Source organism: Opisthocomus hoazin, chromosome 4 (assembly GCF_030867145.1).
Source record: "Opisthocomus hoazin isolate bOpiHoa1 chromosome 4, bOpiHoa1.hap1, whole genome shotgun sequence".
NCBI lineage: Eukaryota > Metazoa > Chordata > Aves > Opisthocomiformes > Opisthocomidae > Opisthocomus > Opisthocomus hoazin.
This window is the reverse complement of record NC_134417.1, coordinates 3,885,662-3,909,927: the sequence shown is the minus strand read 5'-3', so window position 1 is coordinate 3,909,927 and position 24,266 is coordinate 3,885,662. Positions and strand designations below refer to the sequence as shown.

At 44.2% G+C, this 24,266-nt stretch overlaps 1 protein-coding gene across 5 annotated transcripts in view; it reads left to right on the top strand.

Annotated features, from left to right (window-relative positions):
- Positions 1 to 24,266, top strand: part of DGKD (diacylglycerol kinase delta) — a 62,319-nt gene that overhangs the window by 14,518 nt on the left and 23,535 nt on the right. For 4 of the 5 annotated variants that reach the window (XM_075417615.1, XM_075417618.1, XM_075417616.1 and 1 more), the window contains exons 2-10: positions 1,229 to 1,339; positions 2,036 to 2,116; positions 17,672 to 17,776; positions 18,619 to 18,751; positions 19,625 to 19,731; positions 20,280 to 20,405; positions 21,488 to 21,590; positions 22,105 to 22,267; positions 23,935 to 24,043. In XM_075417615.1, coding sequence (XP_075273730.1) covers positions 1,247 to 1,339; positions 2,036 to 2,116; positions 17,672 to 17,776; positions 18,619 to 18,751; positions 19,625 to 19,731; positions 20,280 to 20,405; positions 21,488 to 21,590; positions 22,105 to 22,267; positions 23,935 to 24,043 — 1,020 coding nt within the window. In that variant the 5' untranslated portion in view covers positions 1,229 to 1,246. Of the gene's footprint in view, positions 1 to 1,228; positions 1,340 to 2,035; positions 2,117 to 14,357; positions 14,557 to 17,671; positions 17,777 to 18,618; positions 18,752 to 19,624; positions 19,732 to 20,279; positions 20,406 to 21,487; positions 21,591 to 22,104; positions 22,268 to 23,934; positions 24,044 to 24,266 lie in introns of those variants that run through there. The other variant, XM_075417619.1, reaches the window with a different exon arrangement.

Sequence of the window (24,266 nt, the reverse complement as noted above, 5' to 3'; positions counted from 1 at the left end):
AGTATTTATTTTGTGCTTTGTAGTAGCCTGGAAGTGTACGTGTAATACTGTGTTTCTAATTAATTGATACTCATCAGTGACCTGACTCTGTAACCTGAGTTACACTGAGACCTCTGGTATGTCAAAGCTCTGTCATTTTCCTGGCATCAAGATACAGAATAACCTGTCTTACAAGATTGCCGGACCATTTGTTTCCTGTGTTTTAACTGTGTGTTTATCCCATCGGGCTCTCTCGGCAAGCAGTGGGTTCCTGGGGGCTGTTTCTCGAGAAGTAGGTTTCTCCTGGTACCGAGGTGTGACAGCACCATTTGCAGCTCCTGGGCAGTATCTTCAATCACTTATTTGAGGCCAAACCCTCAGCTCTGACTTTTCTGACTTTTTGCAGTTTTTGAGATTATTTTCAGGTAGCTGTTGGTGCTCAAAATCTGTCCTCAGTGAAGGAGTCAAATGTATTTGACGAAGTAGAATGAAGTGCATGTGGATTAAATATGTGGATTAAATATGTACCCTATGTATGTGTAGTATGTGAGCGAGCATATGGGACTGTGTATGCTGGTATGTCAGTCTAGTAATAAAGCAGTTAAAGAAAAAAAAAAAAGGCAGTGTGCGTAGACAGTTTTGGCACTCCAGCCCTGGGAAATGGCAGCCAGCCAGAGAGTACTGAGGCAGGGCCAAGACTATGTGAAGAATACCAAATGCTGAAGCTGGATATAGCTCCTTCTTTGCTCTGGTTTCACCCTTCACCCTGTGGGCCTGCAGCTTGCCAGCTCTGTGCCAGGTAGATGCTGATAATTACACAGGGCAGAGCTGGAGACGGGGGCAGGTATACTGTGGTGTATATGTGTTTGTAATCAAATGCCAATTAAATGAAAGGCGCAATTACCCGCGACTGAAATCTGACCTCAGTGAGTTTAACTGTTAAGCTCCCCGCGTCATTTTTAGACTTTGAAATGCTCGTTCAGTCATAAGTTATTTATCTTTCTTGGTATCACGACAGAGCTGGAGACAAAGTTTAAACCGCACCCCGGTATGGAGTGTGCTTTGTGACGGTTTGATCTTGTTAAATTTACTCGTTAACGTTGAATGAATTTGTTAAGCACTTCCAGCAGAGGGCACTAAGATTGTTGGTCTCAAACTCCAGTCCTTCTGGGTGCGGGTGTATAGCGGGAGAGCATCGAAAACGCCTGTGAAATGTATGCTTCACCCCTCTCCCCTCCTTGTTTTGTAGACTATCATAAAAGAGGGGATGCTGATGAAACAGACCAGCTCCTTCCAGCGCTGGAAGAGACGATATTTTAAGCTGCGAGGACGAACGCTCTACTATGCAAAAACTGCTAAGGTGAGGTCTTGACAATACATATGAATCCAAGGGAAGAAAGTCAGTGGTGGAGCTTTTGGAGGCAGATGGGCGTCTGTGAGAAAGCAGCCCTCAGTAAAGAGCACATGCTCTGAAAGCACCTGTCTGAGGTTTTGTAGCTACTAGAAGATCTCTCTGTTTTACCTCACACATGGAAATCCATGTTTTTTAAGTAAAGCATCACGTGGACCTGTGATACTGATTTCTCCATTTTTTCCCACCTTGGTAAGTTTTAGTAGGGAATGGGCTCTGAATCAATAGAAGCTGAAAAAGAAGGGAGAAAATATGAATGCAAATAGGAAAAGGAGGAGACAAGAAAGGCTAGAATTTATCAGATCAGAGCTGCTCATGCATCTGGTTTAGTACATTGATAGTCAGGTGGATATAAATCTGTCTCCTTCCACAAGAACAAAGCCTACGATTATTACTTTTTTTTAAAATAATCCCTTAAGAAAAATAAAGTCATTGCGTTCACTGGCTGAAGACAGGTAAGTGTGAGCCCCACTGTATGGAACTAGGCTTTTGAGTCCTTTGTGTTGTTGCTGCTGGGCCTTTCCTTCAGATCACAGAAGTCTGTGATGGAGTGTGCTAGGCAGGTGTATGGGCATGTCCCTTTGGGTCTGCTGCTTATACACTGGATTCAATAATTCATTAGGGTTTTGAATTTTTTCTTTCCAGTCCATTATTTTTGATGAGGTGGATCTGACAGATGCCAGTGTGGCAGAATCCAGCACGAAGAATGTCAACAACAGCTTCACGGTAGGATTTTTTGCATTATTTCCCATTCTTCTTGCATCTTTCTACACATCCCTTCTATTTTGCAGAGTTTAAAAACATTTGAACAATCTTTCACTAAAAAAAAAAAATTAAAAATACAAATTTATTTTTTCTTACAGTAATCATAACTCATCTCCATGCACATGGGAAATACCTTAGGTTGCTATGTATAGTGCTAAAACTTTGCGTTCAGGGATTTTCTTACCTAGAAGCTAGGAGAGTTTGACAGAATCCATTTACACAGTGGGACAGAAAAATTTGTTCTGCTGCGGGAGTTAGGGGTGATGTTGATGTTTATGCTGGAGGTCTTGCCAAAGGAATTTAGTTTTCCCTTCAGGCTTTAAAATATGTAAACTTTTTTCTCTGACTTTGTATGTGGTTATACGTGTGTTTATACATGCACACTGTATATCGTGGCAAAGCAAAAGGAGGAACAAAAAAGAGTTGCACAGAAATAACTGTGGAATTGCTTTAGGATACTTGTTAGATGTGGAATATGTGCTAAATATTTGCAGTCGGGAGACGTGGTGGTGCCACTGCGTCATTTTCTCCAGGCTTAGTAACTGGGAGAGAAATGATTGTATTTCTGAGATGCAGGTGTTCTCCAAGCTCCATTTTGGGGGGAACGCCTGGTATGCAGAAAAAAGCCATTAATGGCAGGCGTGCAGGGCCCGTGTCAAGCAGCAGTGTGAGCTCTGGAGTTGGCTAACAGCAATAACCTGCGTGCGGTCTCCGAAGGGCTCAAAACGGAGGAGAGAGGAGGGTGTGGAGAAAGAAGGCAGTGTTGGTCTAAGGCAAGGTGAAGAGGGGAGCAGTCCAGGTGGAGGGAGGAAGCTGGTCCTGCAGGATGGTGACCTGCAGGTGGTGACCAAGACTGAGCAGCGTGCCTTGTGCCGCAGCAGTAGTGACCCGCCGCTTCAAACTTATCGCAAAGGGTGTTCCTGTTACGCAGCTGCAGCTTCTTGCTTCACAGTACCTGCGCAAAGCAGCTGTGGTGCCCACCCTCTGTCCAGAGGAAACCCCAACACTTTCTCAAGGTTTGAAAACACTTTCTGCATCCATAACTGGACGAGTAGGAGGCACATCTGGGTCTGATAGTCAATACTGGTGTCAGGTGTCAGTGTGTGTGCACAGAGAGAAGGATTCTGCAGGGATTTCAGCAGGGGATACATTTTCAAGAATGTGAAGTTGTTTAGCTGTTAATAAAGCATTTTTTCTTGGGTCTCGCTTCAGTTTTTCCGTATGTAAATAAAGACTGATTTTTCAGGTAAGCAAATGTACTGTTACTATTTAGCCTACTATTCTAGTTGGGAGAGATCTAATCTCCATCAGGAACGCTGTGTAGGGATAGGAGGAAGTAGTGTGTTTGCTCTCTCGGATTGCCCCATCTGAGTGCAACAGTGAAGAGTTACTTCCATGACTGTGGTATCAGGCTCTGCCAGTCCCTGCCTTCTCTTCCCTAGGGGATAAAAAGTGTAGAATTACGCTGACACTCAAGCAGCAGATCCAGTTTGCGCTGTCTCGTTCTGATCGCTGTGTCGTGAGGCTCAGGTAAACGTCAAGAAAAACATCTCTTCTCTTAATTTCTATCTACTCTTTCTATCATGGCTTACAGAGGGGTTTGACTGTGGTTTACCATGAGCTATAAAAATCGTTAGAAAATCAGAAGGTTGCGTAGTCTTGCTGCTGTTTGGTCTGCCACACCACTGCCATCAGTGCTTTGGATTCCTTACTGTCTTGCAATTTTCTCTTGATTTTCTTTGAGAGCACTCTGTTTCCCCCCTGTATCTCCCCAGCTCGATTCCTTTCTAAAATTCAGAGTTCTTTCATGCATTTTTTTTCCTGTTTCAAAGCAGTGGGACTCACATTTGGTGTTATGTAGCAGAGACAGTTATTTTGGAGTTTTAGATGTTCTGGTTTTCTTTTTGGTTGTGTTCTCTTCAATGGAGACTGGTAGCTCTGGATTTATGGAAGAGTGGTTTCTTTTCTGAGGAAACTCATCTTCGTCCAGGCATCTGTGCTACTTTATGTACAGATTCTGCAGGTCTGTGACCCACCTAAGGTACTAACAAAGGAGCCGGGAAGCAAAATCACTAGATAAACCACTTAGAGGAGTAATGTGGATCCAAAGCAAAGAGGTAATAAGGGGTGACCAGTCAGAGGAGAAAGGGCAGTGAGGAGTGCGGGGAGGCAGCACCATGAGACAAGAAAACCACAGCTCAGCGCCAACAAAGGCTGTTTTGCACAAATAAAGGAATAAGGTTAAAAAAATAGAGCTTCCAGTAAACCTTTTACATAGGACAGAAGTCTGATAGCTAATTTGTTTGCTGTCAGCAGGCAGGAGAGCGAGAAAAGTGAATATTAAGATGCAGACCTCTTCCTTTAAAAAGAAGAGTGTGTAATACAAGTTCTGCTGTTGTTTGCTTGGTCTTGCATAGATCTCTTCAGTATGTCCTGTTTGCTATGGGGACAGTTTTCAGGATTGCCACCCAGAGTTAATGGGTATGTGACTACAGGATGGGCTGGGAGCATGTGACTAGGGGCATCTTGGAGCTGAAGATGTTGTACAGCTCCGTCCCCAGAGAGGTGTAAGGAAAAGCTTTATGTTTAGCTACTGTTCCTTTAGGTCAGGCAGTTTGGCTGCAGTTATTTTGCAGGAAGCCTCTGGGAACAAATCATGTAGCAGCCCCATGCCAGGCCTCTCTTCTGTCACATCCCTGCCGTCTCTGTCCTTCTAAGTCATGTGTCTACAAGGTTAGTTCTTTTCGGATGTCTGGGCTGCAAGTGACTGGTTCTTTCCTTGTATGATCTGTTAGTACCTGGTTTATGGATCTATCTGCAGTGGATTTTCCTGGGGCTGCTGTCTTTCACAGGGCCTTAGAGGGGATCTGCTGTGGTACAAACTTAATGATACCCATGTTGTTGTGGTACTTCAGACCCATTTATTTCAAAGAGGGTGATCATCTTTTAGCCTGGGTTCTTGCCGTCAGTGTGTGCCTACGTTTTTACTCCTTATGAAATAGAGATCAGCAGCATTGGATGGGTGAGGTCAAAGCCTGACCCTAACTTCTGACGAGAGCTTTCCCAGCTGTACCCTCAAAACCTCTTTTGATTTCTAAAAAAGCAGGTAATTTGTGATCACCCTGGGCACATTGGGTCTTCCCAGTGAGACTTCAGCTGTTTCCATGAACAGTTTTTTCTTGGACAGCACAATTTCGCAGTAACTTTGATTGGTTGACGAACCTGTCTAATGCATTAGCCTGCAGTTGCTCCAGGAGTATTATAACAAAATATGTGATGAGGATGAGTTCCATACTTTGAACCTGGAATAGTTTTTTTTTCTCTAGATCGTGCCAGGAAGCCTGGGTTTTGGAGATACTTCTCTCAAAGTGACTGCTTTACCTGTGTCGTGGACCTGAACTATCCAGCACACCCATTCTCCCCTACTGCAAGGTTTGGGGGGCACCAATTGCTCTATCATTTGTTGCTCAGGCCAACACTTTGCCACCGTAGCTATTGCCTCAAGTGTCTTTGAAAGGGCTTTGGGTCATCTCCGTAGGCCCATTTTTGTAAATGTTTGTGTGGTGAACAAATTCTTATGCCTCAGGTTGGTGTGTTGGCTGAAGATTTAGTCTTTTCTAGAAGGTGCCAACTGAATTAAGCCTGCTGCCTTCAGTGCAATTGGCACAGCTGATAGAGTGAGTCCTTATCAGTTCATTGACCCTTTCCTCCCTTGTGCAGGATTTGTATAAAGCTAAAGGGGGAAAAAATACCCTAAAATATGTGTGCTTTGATACTAATAAACACCACCTCTCATCAACAGGAGAGGGCCTAGGAAGGTCATCAGATCTTTCCAGGTACATATTTTGTGTTTCAGTACGATTCTCGCAGGGTGTTTTTGTGAATGTTTCCCAATTATTGCAGCAAATTGTGGTGTGGTGGTGTGGACTTTCACCCTCATTCACATAACATGGATTACAACATTCACTTCCCATCCCTGCTTATTCACAGCTTTGAAATCCCATAGGAGAAAGCTCCTCTCTGTGGAGAGAGATGCGTGTAGTTTGATTTCTTCTTGCTGATGTTTCAGTGGAAGTGAAGCTTGGCCAGAGCATGTTGTTGAGCGCCAGAAGCCATGCAGTTGACCCCTCCTCTGTAGTTAAAGGCTCTTCACTGGAAGAGGTGGAGCTTGGACTCCTGAGCTCCTGTAAACCCTTTTTAGTTGGGAAGTACCTCTCAGCTCGGCCGCAGACAGGAAGCAGCATGTTATTACAGTCAGCGCCTGCCTCCCCACTTCACTGCCATCAGAAGGAAACTTAGCCCAGCTCCTCCTGAGGCAGACAGCTCATCAGCTTGTGGCAAGTGGAACATAGCTCAGAAAGGCTGGCCACAGAGGAGACTAATCCTATTAATCGCAAGTCAAGCAATCTGTTTAGGTTTTTTTCCGAGGGAGTAGGCTGCTCTGGACACTAGCTTAGAGGAAGATTGAACGTGAAAGGTAAGAGCAGCAGTCCAAGTTTTCTGAACTGATAATTTTGGCAATATGGCACCTGTGCCAGCATAACAGATCATCAGGAGCTCAGATTCTTTGGAATAAGTTTGCTACAAGCTCTTACTGTTCAGGCGTTCTCTCCTGTGTGGATTTATAAATTCTCCAGAATGGGGGCAAAGGGAAATGTGCCTGTGGTGCTGTTGGAAATGCTGCACCCATCAGTTAAGAAATACTGTTCATTAACTGATGATTCACTCTAACCAATGTCACAGGAGAGAGGAAGTAGTGAGATTAGAGGGATACCTCTCTTTCGGAGCACTTGCATGACTGGAGGCAACGATGGTAGTGGTAGGTTGAGGAACAGGGAATTGCCGGTGCTCCTGAGTGAGAGCATGTTGTCGTCTCTGAGAAGCAGTATGGATGTCATTCTCCAGCCATATGGAAGCCTGAGGTGTGCTACATTTTCTGTTATTACCTTCTTGTTACTTAGTACGGACCTTCCTCAGCAGCAAAGATGCTGGTTTCTGTCTTGTGAAGTTTTCTGTGACTCTCTGATCCTCCTTCAGACTTCATTTTTTGCTGTATTGTCTCAGGGCTTGTTGACGCTGTGGGGAAATAGCATGAATCTTCATTTAGGGGTAATTAACCTTTTCTAAAAAGGTAGGGCAGAGCGCTTGAACTTTAACAAAAGATAAAAGTGCTGAGGGTGCTTCCTGATGAGGAGAGTATGTTGTTGATGTCTGCAAATTCATTTGACAGTGGAGTGAAAGTGCGTTTGACTTTTCTGTGATTTTGTGTCAAGTTAAAATCTTTGTATTAATGCTTTTAGTCTGGAAAATATATCCTTTTTAGCAGAGGAGGCAGTGAACTCTTCTCTGAAGAGTTTGGTTTTGAAAGAGTGAGTAGAGCTGCTGAAGCTACCTGTCAGGCAGCAAGTCTGCTGCTCGCGTCTGGCGCCCAAGCTGTGTGCCTGTAGGGCACTGTTGAAGTGGCCCAGTGAAGCTGAAGAGGAACCCGGATCAGAGGCTACTTGTGCTGGTTTGAAATACAAGCTTCGAGAAAGAGCACATGACTTCTTCTTATGAGGAGACAGAATATAAGAACTTTTGTTACAAGCTGTTTGCAGAAAGTCAGACTTGGACTTCGAGCTTGGGCTGATAGAGATCAGGGAAATCTGCGTGATTTGTCACTTGCACAGATTCCCCAAACTTCCCCATATGGCCTCAGCCCTTCGAAAAAGGTGGGCTTGAACGTACGCTGCAGAGTGTCACTGGGCTTCCTAGCAAAGGAGGGGATCTTCCTCCCCTGCTTCCTCAGCACGGGGGTGAGGAGCCCAGAGGGAAGACATCACCTCTCAGAAGCAGGCAAAAAGACTTATTAATCTGGGGACATAGTTACACAGGGGAGTCATCAGGCGTCCTGGTTCCTTGCCTTGCTCCTGTGTACGCCGTCGTGGATTGCCTTGGTAAGGTGTGGAGAAGGGAGAGATTAGAAAAGGGGCATCTCGTGAAGGGCGTGGTTCTTCCCCCCTCCTTTTTAAACTCTCTTCTCTAAACGGGACAGCGTTAGAGTGCATGTTGGAAAGTCAGGCTTTGCTGGGGGTTGTTGTCTCTTCCACACCCACGTGTGTACACGTTCAGGAATTGTACACTCTGCTAGTGTTCTTACTCTGTTTGTATTGGCAGCTGTCAGAATTTCCTTTATAAGCAACTGAAAATACTGGTAGAGCCGTGAATTGCTACGTCCAGAATTGCTCTGCTGTTTTCCCTCCCTCCCTTCATTAAGTGCAGTTTGGTCCCCATTTCCTGTCAGAACCGCTGCAGTTTCAAAATACTTTGCTATTTTAGTAATTTGTAATCCAGACTTCAGTGCAGTTTTTCTGCTTGAGAGAAGGCCCTTTGGTAAACAGACCGTTCTGAGTCACTGTTAGTCAGTGAAAATAGTCATTTAAAATCCTTTCATGTCAAGGATTTTTAGGACTCTTAATCCAGTCTCCTGCAGGAGCTGGTCATTAGTCTGCCTGGATAAAAGAAGGAAAAAATCTGGAGAAAAGCCATTGAAGAGAATGTAAACGTGGAAGAATAGTTAGAGAGTCTGGAAGAAGTCGCTGTGAGTGAAGAGATCTGGTGATTGCTACTGTGTGTTACAGAACGACCCCAAAATATGCTAGGAGTTTTTGAGAAAGATGTAGCTACTGTAGGAGGAAGAGGTCAGACTGAGCTTTATGAATTTTACTGTGAGACAGGATAGATAGCAGGAAAGTGAAGGCGTCTGTTTGGGAAGAGCTTTTGTTTCCCTAGAGGGAAGTTTGAAATTAGTTTTTACCCTCCTGCCTGAACCCTAGGAGCTTTTGTTTCATAATCTCTTTGCTCTTTGTCACCTTTGTGCCACGTTTGATGTCTTATCTACCTTCCTGAGCAAGGCTGCAGATTCCAGTGTCTTCTCCCCCGTCCAGGTGAAGACGCAAAGGCAGAACAACTTGTGGTAAACAGGAGGTCATCTGAGAACATGATGGGTTTGGTTTTACGTGGGAGCTGCTGTAGAAGAGAAAGATTTCTTGTTATGCGCGTCTTTACTCTGGTCATTTTGACAGGCAGGGAGAGGCTTGCTAATAACATTCACAGAAATGAGGTCTTTCCAGCTGTGGTGCTTGTGATGTGAGTGTTCAGTGTTGCAGTGCCTGAAACAGGACTGGTCTTTGCCCGGTGACCGACGATGTGGAGAGCCGCTGGGTTCTTCAGGCTGTTGAAAGCTATTCATTTCCTCTTGTGCTAGCTACCAGCCCCTTTGCAGCAGTGAGGTTAGGGGCCTGTGAGGAGCTGTTACTAACAATAAGCTGTCAGTAACAGGTCATTTTCCTACCGTGGACAAGGACTTTTATTGCTCAATCTTGTGATTTGTTAGCTACTAGCCTTGATGTGTATGAGCCCACTGAGACAGCAGCTCTACCACTGGAGAACATTGACCTGCCCCTCTGTTCCTCACAGTTTTGCTTCTGTTTGAGCGAGTAGGAAGGTTTCTCTGAAATAACCTTTACCTTCCCAAGTGTGCTGCTCTTTCTGAACAGTGTGGTTCTGTTTGGGAACTCTTTTCCTGGCAGGACTGCATCTTTTGGAAAACAGATGAAGAAGGGATGTGTGTGTGCATCTGCTGCATGACGTGGAGAGTGGGTGGGTAACGGAGCTGTGCTAAGACGCTCTGACACTTGGCATGGCAGCCCTGTCGGTTCCCATTTGGTGCCGCTCCATCCGTGTGGATCTCTGGTGATTAATATGCATGAATTACCAGGATTGTCTGCATTTATACCTGCTGACAGTGGCCAAGACCTTCTTGCATACTCTAGGTTTTGACATCTGTTAAGTGGCTGCAGAAGTTCTAAAATCCTCTCCTTGCCTGTGCTCCTCTTACCAATTGCCAAGAGCAGGAATTTGCCTTGTTTAGGAACAGAGTTTCCAGAAGCATGTAGGAATGTGACCCTGGTATGAGAGATGATAATTTTCCCAGGGAACGCTCTGTCTGGTCTGCTTTCCCGCTGCAGCATCGGGGAAGATAGGGACTGGGAGAAAGCACAGATGAAAGGTCAGCAGGAGTTGAACTTGATCTGTGGGCACAGCGTAGTGGCAGTAAGTGCCAATGACAGTGCTCAGAGAAGACGAGCTTGTAATGTGCAACCCCCTGGCAGACAACATACATACTGCGAGATGAATGAACCTAATAACGTAAAAAACCTAATAATGTGAAAATGGTCCTAAAGAGATCACACCAGATGCTGTACCTGTTTTCCGATGGACGCAAGCTGTATTGGATTTTACAGATTGAAAATTAACGTAAAACAGCCACGTGGAAGTTGGGGATAAAATACCCCATATAGTGGGAAAAGAGATTTGAGCACTTAAGGCTTTGAGGAAAGTCTTGTTATTGCTATTTAAAAAAAGAGAAAAGGCAGAATTTGGCACAACTGTAAGAACATTAACGACTTGTTTTATTTGGTGGAAATTGCAGTTTCCATAGGTGGAAGATGGTCATTTTGGCAGGAAATAAAGATCTTGCACTATAAAAATAAATATAAAGCTGGTGCGTTTCTCCAGTGTCATATGAAAAGCTTCTTTTTTCTTTACCCTTCAGGGTAGCGTCCAGGTTTTGAGGAAAGAGAATCAGTACAATTCTAGAGAGCTCTAACTGACCTCTGCGGTGAGTTAATGGGACTGAATTTATTGGCAAATCTGGGTGAAAGCTGAATTGCAAATCAGAAGAGGGATGTTGTCGGTGGAGGAAGGCCCCCTTTCAGTTCCCCATGAGTCTAAGCATTGATGCTCCTATTATTTCTCTCTTCCAAACTATGGAGACCTACTAAAATCATGCCAACTTGCTGTTTAAGGCTTTGTTGGCCTGATGCTGCACTCCGGATTGTTTCAGAAGCTGACATCAATGAGACAGGCTTTTAAGATTTTGAAGTGTGAAGGACTGGTTGGAGTCTGAAACTCATACTTTCATTTTCCTTCTCCCTTTTTCACAGTTGTCTTTTTAACCTTGCGTATTTGCTGAGGGAGTAGCACTTGCTTAATCCACACTTAGTCCGTTTTGCCAATTGCTGTGACTTCAGCAATCAGATTTGAAATGTATAGTGACTTTGCTGGTTTGTGAGTCCTGCTGATGAACACAGGCGAGGTGCTTTAACGTATAGCAGTGTTCATTTCACTACCGCTGTTGCTGGAGCAGGATCTGGAGTGGATAAAACGGCTGGGTCCTCGTTACAATCTCATCCAAGCTCTTCCTGAGCTTTTGGGTTCATAGGATACCTAGATATTACTCCACAATACAAAAGCAGATGTAGCAGTTAGCTACAGATGGACATTTTCCCCGCCTTTGCCGTATCTGATCAAGCTGAAATGTTTGCTTGCACCACAGAATCACAGAATCACAGAATGGTAGGGGTTGGAAGGGACCTCTGTGGGTCATCTAGTCCAACCCCCCTGCCGAAGCAGGGTCACCTACAGCAGGTTGTAGAGGACCTTGTCCAGGCGGGTCTTGAATATCTCCAGAGAAGGAGACTTCACAACCTCCCTGGGCAGCCTGGGCCAGGGCTCTGTCACCCTCAGAGGGAAGAAGTTCTTCCTCATATTCAGACGGAACTTCCTGTGCTTCAGTTTGTGCCCATTGCCCCTTGTCCTGTCACTGGGCACCACTGAAAAGAGCTTGGCCCCATCCTCCTGACACCCACCCTTCAGATATTTGTAGGCATTTCTAAGGTCCCCTCTCAGCCTTCTCTTCTTCAGGCTGAACAAGCCCAGCTCCCTCAGCCTCTCCTCGTAGGAGAGATGTTCCAGTCCCGTCACCATCCTCGTAGCCCTCTGCTGGACTCTCTCCAGTAGCTCTTCATCTTTCTTGAACTGGGGAGCCCAGAACTGGACAGAGTACTCCAGATGGTGCCTCACTAGGGCAGTGTAGAGGGGAAGGAGAACCTCCCTCGTCCTGCTGGCCACACTCCTCTTGATGCATCCCAGAATGCCATTGGCACCATTCTCGCAGCTATTTTATTTTTCCTAGCTGCAGTTCCTAGGTCTTTTGAGCTCCAGAAATTCCTGTTGTCCCTGTACCCAAGTCATCAACTGTTTGGAATCATCCAGGATGTCTTTGGGGGATTTGTGGCTAGCACCTTTGAACGTAAAACTATATTTGAACAGGATGTGAGTAAAAGGAAGCAGTCAGAATGGGCAGGTGTTCTCATACACCCGCTTTTGGCCACTCTGAGAAATGTGTCACATCAGAAAAACTATATTTAGCAAAACTGTATGTCCCCCCCCAACCCATCTTCCCCACAGCGTTTTTTTCAGCCAGCTCCGTGATTGGGCCAGTGTGAGCTTAACTTGTTTTGCCATCTTTTGTGGTCGCTGAGCTCACCAGATCTACTCTGATAACAAACAGTCCCAACGCATGTTTGACCAGACTGTCATTTTTTTACTGAGATGTTTCTGGGCAGCCAGAAAATGCTGAAGGAGGAAGTGAGCAGACATGATAAAGTTGTCTTTCATGGCAGCAAGACCAGAGAAAGTAGTTTGTACTCTGGCTGTTGGGTGGAGGAAGATTGCTCAGTACAGCAAAACACCAAAGTATGGCAGATTTCTATTTAAAATTTGCTCTAATATTAAGTCTTTTTTTGGACCGCCTTTCTAATTCAATTATTCACAGCTGTTCATTGGGGAAGGACATCCAGGGACATCCAGTCCGTTTTTAGAATGTGAAATGAGAAATTTTCTTTAGTTGGCTCTGTTGTTTGCCAGCTGGCCGGATTTGACATGTCAGTAAACTGGTTTTAGTTTTGGACAGGGGAGTGTGGGGTCAACATGAGGGGTGGGGGTTAACAGCTGGTAAGAGGGCATCTGTTATATGGGGAAGAGACAGAGGAGATGGAGCTACCTTTTGGCAGAGTGTCAGGGGAGCATCATTATTTGCACAAGACGGCCAATGAAGGCATGGCTTTTTTTAGATTTAGATTTTTTTAGGTTTATAGTGAGCAAACTTGAAAGTTGAGAGTTTCTCTGCTAGACTTGAGATGGCTCAGCTGCATAGAGGGCATGTAGCTGTCTGCAAAGGGCAGCTGATTGTCACCGTAATTCCGGCAAAAGGTATTTCTGGGGTTTCATATGCAGTGAGGAGTTGGTAAATTAAGCTGTGTCCTGATTTGAAATGTCTCTAAGCCTTGCTGCTGTTCCCATCTGTCCTTACGGCTCTTCAGGATTGATTAGAGGGATTGGCAGCTTTTTTTTTCCCTATGACTGTTGTTGACGTCTTTTGCTGGGCAGTGTTAGGGCTCAATGAAGTCACCATGTGGTGAGCTCTGGGCACATGGGTCTCTGGGCATCCAGTTCCTAGCAAGGAGTGAAATCTAAGCAACCACACCCAGAAGTTCAATAGCATTTAGGATCAAAAAGGTATGTTAGTATTTAATATTCCCTTTTTAGGAAGAACAAGCACTTTTAATTTATGTAATTTGCTCATATCTAGGTGAAATTCTGAGCTGTTTCAGGGCAGGAACACCCAGAGTTCTGCCAGTCCCCAGAAAGGCCAAAAATGTATGAGATTATAAATAAATCTTAAAAGTTTTTATTGTGTTTTTTTTAACTCCTAACAAGGCAGCCCCCATCCTAACTCAGAAGCAATCAGATCGTTGTTTTTGTGCTCTCCATTTATATGAGAACAAGAGGTCACTGGATGACATTACTGCTTTGTAAATTTAGAACAAATAAAAGGAAATGCTACTTCACCTAATGCGTCGTCATCCTGTGGAATATACTGTTCCAGGATGTTAGTCAAAAGCTGTAGCCGGAACATAAAAAATAGCCAGACCATGCTCATTTCTAGCCACGTTTGCCAACAGGGATAACCAAGCCTGGTGTTCCAGAGCATTGGCGTCGCGGCTGTAGCTGAGAGCAAACACCCCGGGCTGGGAAAGGACAGCTTTTCAGGAGGAAGATTGCAGTGGCTGCATTTGGAGATGAGAAGAATGTTTGTTGGTTTTTTTCTTTTTTTTTGGGGGGTGTGAGACATAGGTTGATCGTCGGTCTCGTCTAGGCGGTGCAGTGTATGTAATAGCCTTTCTGCCTCTGTTGGTATCCTGCAACAGGTGGACGTCCGCAGCTGAAATTACTGGCTCAAGTAGGAGGAGGTACAAGTGGTAGGATGAGTGTTTTTCTTTCCCTGGGAGTGAGAGCGTGTTTCTGCTAATCTCAGTTCTGCCGTTACTCCGGAAGTGTTGCGGCGTGCCTGTGGCACATCAGCCAGCGTGGGTAGGAGACGAGCGGCTGCCTGCCGTTCCGGGAAAGCGGGAGTGCCTGAGTACCCGGCGTTGTGTGCGTGAGGCTCTGGATTCCTAATTATCCTCACTGAAATGTTTAACTGTGACACCGCCGCGTGTTAATCGGAAAAACAGGTTTGTATGGTTTCTTAATTTCCCCCAAGAGCTGTTACACTAGTTACATTAAAATCTTATCTGTCCTTTACAGTGAAGCCTGAATTGTCCCAATTTGTCCTCTTTAGAAGAGGAGTGAGGTTTGAGATTGTGTTCTTTCATTTCCCATCTCTGATGATACCACTGAATCCCAATGCAAATGTTGCTTTAGAACTGACTAATGGGGAATGCTCTTCATGAATTTATCTTGCACGAAGTTACATTTCATTTGCCATTTTGTAGTTACACAACAGATCCTTTGTTTTAATTCTGTGACTCTCTGTCGGGAAGTTCGAAGTATGAAAATCTTCTTGATCTCTTTATTTGTTCTCTTGTCTTATAAAATGTAACTTTGTTCTTTGAACAGAGGATTGTCCGACACTGAATGTGGGGATTTTTAAGATGACGCAGTGGGTAACTTAAGAAGGAATTAGAGATTTTGTATATTGGACACTCTTTCCAGGGATCCAGGAAGTCAGTAGCCTCAGAAATTAATTCTTATCAAAGGAGCGTCTGCGTTTCTGTATTTTGTGCCAACATTTTAGATTTCATGTCTTCCAAGGTGATTTACTATGTGCTTTGCATTTGCCTTCCCACCCACCTCCCCCCCCCCCCCAAAAAAAAAAAAAAAAGAGAGGAAAATAGGAGTGTTATGAAATGGGACCATAATGATAATAAATTAATTCTAGCAACTGTTGTAAATTATTTTTCCCCACTGCCCAAGAGCGTGCCAGTGGCTTGTTGAATGAACTGGCGGTTCCTTATAAAAACTGTCTGGTTTTAAACCGATGAAAGGTCCTTGGATGCTTCGTCCTAGGGTGTTTGGACCTTACATAATGTACTGTTGTACATATGCAATTATAGATGTTCTTGGCTTTGCCGTCAGAAAAAAGGGGGAGCCTGCGCTGTCTGAACAAATTATTCGAATTTGGTTTTACTTCCAGGGAAAAAGCTGCTTCCTCTTAGTAGGACTTCAGAGATACTGCTCATTCTTCTCTGACTTCACGCTGATTTTTGCAATAGTGTTTCATGCTCAGTAAAATGCTTCTCTAGGGTAGCCTTTCTTACATAGCAGAGTTATTGATGGAAATAGAGTTAACCACCCGCTTTTCTACTTTCCCAAGGAAAAAGAAAGACTCCTGTGGTTACCTTCTTTGGGAATAAATTCTATCAGAGCTGGAATTGTTTAAAGGAAAAGTCAGGGAAGAGGGAAGGAGTTCTTCAAAGTCTTATTTTTAGCAAATTATAAATATTTATTTCTGTTTGCTTACAATTGATACAGATCAGGTCATTTTGTCCAAGATAGAATGCTCTGTGCCAAAACTGTGTTTCTAATATGAATGGCCAGTTCTTGCTTTAAAAAGGTATTTAGCCCCATTCGTTGGCTACTTAATGTGGCTGTAGCACCCGTTTCTGGGTATTGGTAATACCTCTGGGTAAAGTTAGTGTTACTGCAGGTGAATGCTACAGTCTCTCCTGTGGAAAGGAGTGTAAGTTGAAAATTGAAGAGCTTAAAATAAAGCCGGAATTTACAAGTGTGTCTCTGCCGTTGACATTAGAAGCCCATTTCTTAGTGGATGCTCTGATGCACTTCAGTATCAGCTATAAGTTTCGTGTTCATTTTCAGAGGTTTTTATTTTTAATCTGTTCTATGAATCATGATGAGGGAAGCAAGAAAAAGACTGGAAAACAGTAGTTAAGAGGGGTCCTGTATAGTGGTGATGTGTGTGGTTTTTCAGTGCTCATTAACACAACTTTGGCTGCGTGCTTGCGAGAGCCATGCGGGCTTCATCAACCTGACACGATCCTGGTTTGTTTTAATCTGTTATTTCAGATGTTAGGGTACAGTTCTCTGGAAAAGCAGGTGATGTAGACAATTTTTTTCATGTACAAAATGTAGAGGGGTGCAGGAGAGTCTGGACCACTGGAAGTTTTTGGAGTTAATGTAAAGGGGAGCCTTTTGATTTTCGTTGAAGGTTCTCAATCTTAATGCAGCTCTTCTTAAATCCAGATCTGGCAAACGTTTCAGTATCGGTCTGATTTAAGAAGTCAGTTGGATGGAAATCGGTGCAGAGGTGTGCACAGGGAGACAGTGTTAGTAAGGTAATATAATTACAGTGTGGGGAAGAAAGACTTTTGTCTTAGGAAGAATGAATGTTGATTTAAAGTCGAGTCTGGACCCCAGCTGGATGGGCAGCCCTGCGGACAGCGGACCTGGTCCCTGAAGAGCCCGGAGCTTTTATTTCTCTCTGCTGCCGCCAGCTGGCCAGAGGAGGGAGCGTTGGTGGCAGGCCACCCGGAGCCCTGTCCGCCTGCCCGGGCAGGGGGGACCCTCGACTGCCCTGCGTGTCGTCTTCTGGCTTGTTAAAACACCGGGCTGTGTATTTAACGCAGGGCAACTAACGCACGGGACCTAGCCCAGAGCAGAAACGCACAGAGGAGGAAACGCTTCTTAGAGGAAGGCAAATCACCGCAACCTCAGGCTGCTAGTGCAGCAACACTTGTTGGAGTATCTTTTATGTAATAAACGTAGAACAAGCCCTCAGGAAACACGAGAGTTCAAAATGCAGAGATTTCTCTTCTAGATTGCTTATTTGGTTTGATTTCTCCCCTCCTCCCTCCCCGCTTGTCATAACTCTAAACAAGTTTTTAGTATGATGTTACAGAGCATGTTATCTAATTTATTAATTGCTAGAAACAGATATATTATGAAGTTAAGAAAATGTTTTAATGTTGCAAATTTAAAAAGTCATTAAGTACTTAGAAAAACAAGTTCTGCACCTGTAAAAATATTAACTTCTACTGCTCTGTGCTTGATTGTCGTTCTGCTGTTATTTGGGTCTGAGATTTCTTTACTGAGTTCAGTATTGGGAATGACAGCTAAAATCTCTGTGGTTCTGTACATTTATGAAGGAATTAAGGTATGTTATGGTAGAAGAGAAACATGGTTGAAAGGTGCAAACAACTTCTCTTCTGTTGTGCAGCTCGTTGCCTCTGCAAATTGCTTCAGTAGACTACACTAGTGATGATGTGTTCTCTTGCTGTCTCTCACCAACATGCCCAGAATACACACAGTTAATTTTCTCTCACTCTTCAGATTATCACTCCATGTCGGAAGCTCATCCTTTGTGCTGATAACAGAAAAGAGATGGAAGATTGGATTGCAGCACTGAGGACTGTACAAAACCGTGAACATTTTGAGGTAATAGAAAAATGTGTTCATTTGCACTCTGTGCCTCCTCTTCTAAATAGCAGCTTGTTTTGAGATTTGAGTCAGCTTCCAGTGAAGCCAATAGAAGTAATTTTTATTGACTGCAATGGGTATGGTGTTAGGCCTTCTGTAAAAACTATCCCAAATACACTCAAGCGATTCTCCAAAGAATGCTCGTGGCTTTGTGTAGTCTCCCTTGGTAACTTTGAGAGCACTTTTCAGAGTGTAGGTAGGTTGTGAAACACAGTTCTCCTGCACTTGTCTTTTCAGTTACCCTCCCCATCCTAATTCACATCTTTGCTGCTTGATATTCTGCCTGCTTCAGTGCATGTTTGCTTTCCGGGGCTGTAGTTAGGCCAGCACTGACACGAAAAGAAGCAATCTTGTGTTTTCCCCACTCTGATGCTTGTCTCCCTGTTGTCTCCTCCCTTATGTTGGCACAAGCGTTCCTCTGTTACACAATAAACCAGGTTGGGGAACGAACTGATTTTGCTGAAAACTTAATCCAACAAAAAACAGGGAAGAGAAGGATCAACTCTCCAGCAGACAAATTCTCCAGTTCATTTCCCTACACACACTTGTAGTGAGACAAGGACGGGAGGTAGGACAGGAGCAGGAATGAAGGTGTGACTTCTTCTTCCAAGTAGTCACTTCTGGCTTAAAGACCTTCTTGAGTTACAGCTAGTGTGTATAAACAGCACGTGGCCTGCTCTTCCCTAGTCAAAGTGTTCTGCTTCTGCCTTTCCTGGCTGCTATGTGCAAGTTTTTGTTTCAAGGAAAAAAAGCCTTGTTGCTCTACTTTAGGCTTTGCTGTAATACGTTTATTTTATTAGTCTACCCAGTACAGCATGGACCATTTCTCAGGGATGCATAACTGGTACGCCTGCTCACATGCTCGGCCAACGTACTGCAACGTGTGTCGGGAGGCATTATCTGGAGTCACGTCACATGGGCTCTCGTGTGAAGGTGAGCGTGCTCTCTTGTCTCCTGTTTTGGGAGCATCGTTTTTATAGCTTAATGCCGTGTTCCAGAGATAATTTAAGAGGAATGCTGATAACAGTCTGCAAAAATATGTGGAAAAATGCTGCATAATAAACTTGAGAGAGCTCTGTGTGAGACTGGAGGCCTTCTCTGGACCTGATGCTGAAACCCTTTGCTGCTGATCCCCTTTGGCTTCACAGAGATTTTTTGTGCAGAAGTCAAGATCAGGATCTTGGCATTTTGTAAAAGAATAATAGATGTGATGATGTTTTCATGCTGGTTTTAGTGTTGCATCTGATAGTAATATAGCTGATTGGTTTTTTCCCCCATATACCCAAATACTGCCATCCCTTATTAAAATCATGCTTCTGAAGTGAACAGGTATGTACTTCTGAGGTATCAGTTAGAATATTCATAAGAATACTCCTGTTCATTAGAATGATCGTATTTATAAGAAAATCCTTGTTAAATGTTTGAATGCCAGGAGGTTATTCGTTTTCAGCTTTGACATAGCAGACATGCCTGGCTGGGCACAGCTCATACTTTAGCATGAATGAGGTTACACCCGCACTGTGCAAAAGGATGCAGGAGTGTGTAACTGTGTAAATCATGTCAAATTTAACAAGGTGATAACTAAGCTTTGTACAAGCAACTGGCAAAAGTGACAAGGCAAGAATTAATAGCTAGCTCGTCTTACTCGGTATGCTTAGAGCTGATAGTTTTGGCAGTGCTAACAAGCATAGTGTGTGCCCATGCTTTCTTCTGGAGCCAAATATGGTTGCTTGAGAAAGCTTTTGCACAGACTGCCACATTACATGTTCTGAGGCAGGATTAATATATTCTTCTCTTCCTCTCTAGTGTGCAAGTTTAAAGCCCACAAGCGGTGTGCTGTGCGAGCAACCAATAATTGCAAGTGGACAACTCTGGCCTCCATCGGGAAGGATATCATTGAGGATGAAGATGGGGTAGGTCTTAGTCTTTACTCTTCTGGCCTTATCTTGATGTGGTAGCACTGGCATGTGCTGTACAGCTTTCTTCACTGTACAAATACTAGATTCTGCCTTTATGTGTTAGCGAGGTACTGTCAGAGCATGAGATTTTGTATGAAAAGTCCGGCCAGGGTAGCGAGGACTCCTTAATAGGAAGAGGCTCCTGGTACGGACCGGGGAAGTTGAGGTTAAACAGTTGGAGGCATGGGGAACCTGATCTGTCTTTTGGCAACAGAAAGCTAAACGAGTGGTTGGAACAGTACCTTAGCATAGGGCATGTCTGATGCAAGTCAGTGTTTCCTGGGTAGCCTGGGGCGAGTCACCTGGTTCTCTTTCTGTTTGAGTGTGGTGTAAAATGCCAAAAGAGGTCCTCGGGTGTTTTCTGGAAATGGCCTTTGCTGTCCTTAAACAGTGCATATAGAGACTTGCCTCTCTGTATGTGTCAATGCCACAGCGCATCCTGTGCCCTGGAGTTGCACTCTGGAAAGTCCATTATTGCTTCTCTCCCTCTGTACCATCTGCAGATCTCGATGCCACATCAGTGGTTGGAAGGAAACCTGCCCGTGAGTGCCAAATGCACTGTGTGTGATAAAACCTGTGGCAGTGTCCTACGTTTGCAAGACTGGCGCTGCCTTTGGTGCAAAGCCATGGTGAGTTGAATGAACATGATCATTTCGGTAAAAGGATAGTCTTTGGTCAGCTCTGTGGTGTGTTATTTTAATGACATTTACTTAAAATGAAATCGCTTAACCGTGCTGTCAGTATTTGCCACGAAGGACTTTATTGTTCTTTCTCCAAATGATAAACAGCCCACAAGAGAGAAATTTAAATCTGTGCTGAAAAGTTATCACTGTGATGCGTAAGAGTGAGACCTGAAATAAGTATCTGGCTTCTCTGCAAGCTCACTTTCTTTCGATAGTGAGCTTTCATTGAAGAATTTAATTACACTAGATATGAATCTGTGCCTCAGGTATGGGAAATGTTGGATTTTAAGGAGCCATTATTGTCATTTCTAAAAGTCGAAAAGGTACAACAAAAAACGACGATAAAGATTACTAAGCTAATTTAATAATAGCAATTTCCCTTCCCGTTGCAATAGGTTTCTCTTGCCTAACTGCTGCAGTGATGCAGATCTTGCTGTGATTCCAGCTGTCTATTTAGTAAGAGAAGTATCACAAAATACGTGTTTAGAATGTAGGGGGCGGGGGCTCAAACCCCAAGCGGACCCTCTCTGTTGCAGTCGTCATGTGCCAGAAATGACTGAAGTGCCCTACTCTGTATTTCCTTTTTTGAGTGGCTTTATTAATGCCACTTTCTCTTACCTCTTATGTCCATCATGTCTTCTTGCTTTGTTTTTCACTTTCTTGTTTTCTTGAATTCCCAGCTTTTTCTTTTGCTGCCACTTTTGATCGTTCAATTGAGGCTAGGATTTTGAAAGCAGAATGCCTGAAGGCTCTTAAAGCCGCAGAATGTGTTACCTGGTCCTCTCAGCACTCAAAGTGCTAGTCTCATAAATTCAAATGGCAGAAAAAGTACATACTAATGGAAGGAGGAGAATTAGTAGCAGACTCTTATTAGATCATTCTTAAAATAACTTTATTGATTGACATATCCTTGCATTTGTCCCATCTTCCTTTCTTTCTCTTCCTTTACAGCATCTTATTGGGTGGCTTTAGGAGTTATACCGCGGTGCCCAAAAAGGTTTTTTTTTTCTTTCCCATGATGTTTTCAGGTACACACAGCATGCAAAGAGCTGTTGCCAAACAAGTGCCCTCTTGGGCTGTGCAAAGTATCTGTCATTCCTCCTACTGCACTTAACAGCATTGATTCAGATGGTAAGTATCACTTAGGGTGCGTAGTGCCTGCTTTCTCTTCCTCTCAGTTGCAGTCCCTTCAGCTAACACTATTAATGCCAGACTCTGTCAGCTGAAAATTCCGCTGCTTGTGTTGCTGAAATTCCAAACTGCAAGATGTTGCTGAAATGGCAGTGAACTGTTTGCTTTGCTTTTGCATTCAGTTTATTACCCTGTAACGTCAGTATTTGCTGAGCTGCAGCTGTTAAAATTTATTGAGAACAGCTATATTGCAGAAGCAGTTTGGGAAGGTTGAGGAAGCTAAAAATTTTGGCATACTGCTAGGAGATAAGTGTGACATTTGGCAGCATGAGGTGTGGTTCATGCTGGATTCAGGGCTGCACACATTTGGCATTTACCCAGTGAGTGCCATAAGCACAAGGAAAGTATTAGCTTCTTCATAGCTGTGATGGGGTGTGGAGTGTTGGGTTTTTTCTCACCCCACCTCCATGGGCAAATTCACATCTCTTGGCTTTCCCTTCCTTTTCCCTGACAGGTTTCTGGAAAGCTACTTGTCCCCCTTCTTGCACAAGCCCTTTGTTGGTCTTTGTCAACTCAAAAAGTGGAGACAACCAAGGCGTCAAATTTCTACGAAGATTCAAACAGCTACTGAATCCAGCCCAGGTCTTTGACCTCATGAATGGAGGACCTCACCTTGGGTAAGCAGATACTCTGTGGAAGCACACATTCCTTGTAAATACTGGAAAAGTACACGTGATTTATTTGATTATAAGCTCATCCTCAAGCATAACAAGGAACCTATTCCTCCGAGAAGATTGAACGCATATGCAGTCTGGAGGGGTTTTCCCCTCTCTGTGTTTAGTGTTATTGATTAGCTAAAACCAAAAATGTTGTTGAAAAAGGTTATTATTTCCGTTCATCAGTAACAGCAGGACAGCTTGTGGGGTTTTGGAGGAATTCCAGAAACACTCCCCTGGAAGAAGACCAAGCATGGGAAGCTTGAATCCAGAAGAAAACTTGTCAGCAAACAGACTTGTAGCAGGCATTCTGATGTACAGTTAACAAGAGTTAACTTGAATGAAGTCAGTTGAACAGATGAATGTCATAGATAGCAAATGCATATTGTCAAAATGAGATTTATCCAGAAATAACTTACCTGCGAAGTATGTGAAAATTCCATCCCTGAAAGATTTTACGGTGATACTAGGAAAACATCTCTTATGAGTGCCTTTGGTAAAGTTGGTTCTGCCCTGGGATATAGATGGCACTTCAGGCTTGTTTACCAAATTACACTAGAATACCTGTGGACAAAAAAAAAGTGAGCGCTGTGGAATAAATTCCTTGAGTGTATTTCTGCAGCTCTGTTTAAAAAAAGAAGTTTGGTCTCTAGTTTGCCCCCTTCCAAATGTTTCTCTGTTGCATTGTATTTGAGCAACTTTTGTCATGAATGGGTGCTTCTTACAATAAGAGCCAACACAAGGTGAATGGTAGGGGTTGGAAGGTACCTCTGTGGGTCATCCAGTCCAACCCCCCTGCCGAAGCAGGGTCACCCAGAGCAGGCTGCACAGGACTGTGTCCAGGCGGGGCTGGAATATCTCCAGAGAAGAAGACTCCACAGCCCCCCTGGGCAGCCTGGGCCAGGGCTCCGTCACCCTCAGAGGGAAGAAGTTCTTCCTCATGTTCAGACGGAACTTCCTCTGCTTCAGTTTGTGCCCGTTGCCCCTTGTCCTGTCGCTGGGCACCCCTGGAAAGAGCTTGGCCCCGTTCTCCTGACACCCACCCTTCAGATATTTGTAGGCATTTCTAAGGTCCCATCTCAGCCTTCTCTTCTTCAGGCTGAACAAGCCCAGCTCCCTCAGCCTTTCCTCGTAGGAGAGGTGCTCCAGTCCCCTCATCATCCTCGTAGCCCTCCGCTGGACTCTCTCCAGTAGCTCCTCATCTTTCTTGAACTGGGGAGCCCAGCACTGGACAGAGTACTCCAGATGGGGCCTCACTAGGGCAGAGCAGAGGGGAAGGAGAACCTCCCTCGACCTGCTGGCCACACTCTTCTTAATGCACCCCAGGATCCCATTGGCCTTCTTGGCAACCAGGGCACTGTTGGCTCATTTCTGTAGTGAATTTCCTCATTTCTGGGACACATTTCTGTTGTGAATAACCATTGTAAATTGCTTGGCTGTATTTATAATTCCTTATTTATAATAATTTTAATTCATCTGTAATGAGAGTGACCCATATTCACTGCAAAATGAGAGCCTACTTTATGCAAATCTGCCATGTTTATTATCTAGATTGTAATTGTGTATCGTTTCTTTCTATAACAGCTGATTGTTCTTCCCTCTTGCTTTTTTCTTTCCTTTCTCTGTAGTTTACGCTTATTCCAGAAATTTGACACTTTCCGGATTTTAGTTTGCGGTGGGGATGGAAGTGTTGGCTGGGTTCTCTCCGAAATTGATAGCCTCAATCTTCACAAGCAGGTACCTGCCCAACGAGCTTGGCTGGATGAAGGAATGGGGTAATAACGACAGCACGGTTGAAGAGGACTTTCTTTGATCATACAGATCTAGTTTGCCCCAGGACTGAAGCTGCTGAAAGCTTACCACAACAGTGTTCTTGAAGTAGTTTTCTGCAAGAAGCAGTACTGGACTAATCCATTATTCCTATCTCCAGTGCTCCTCCACAACTCCCTTTTACAAGATC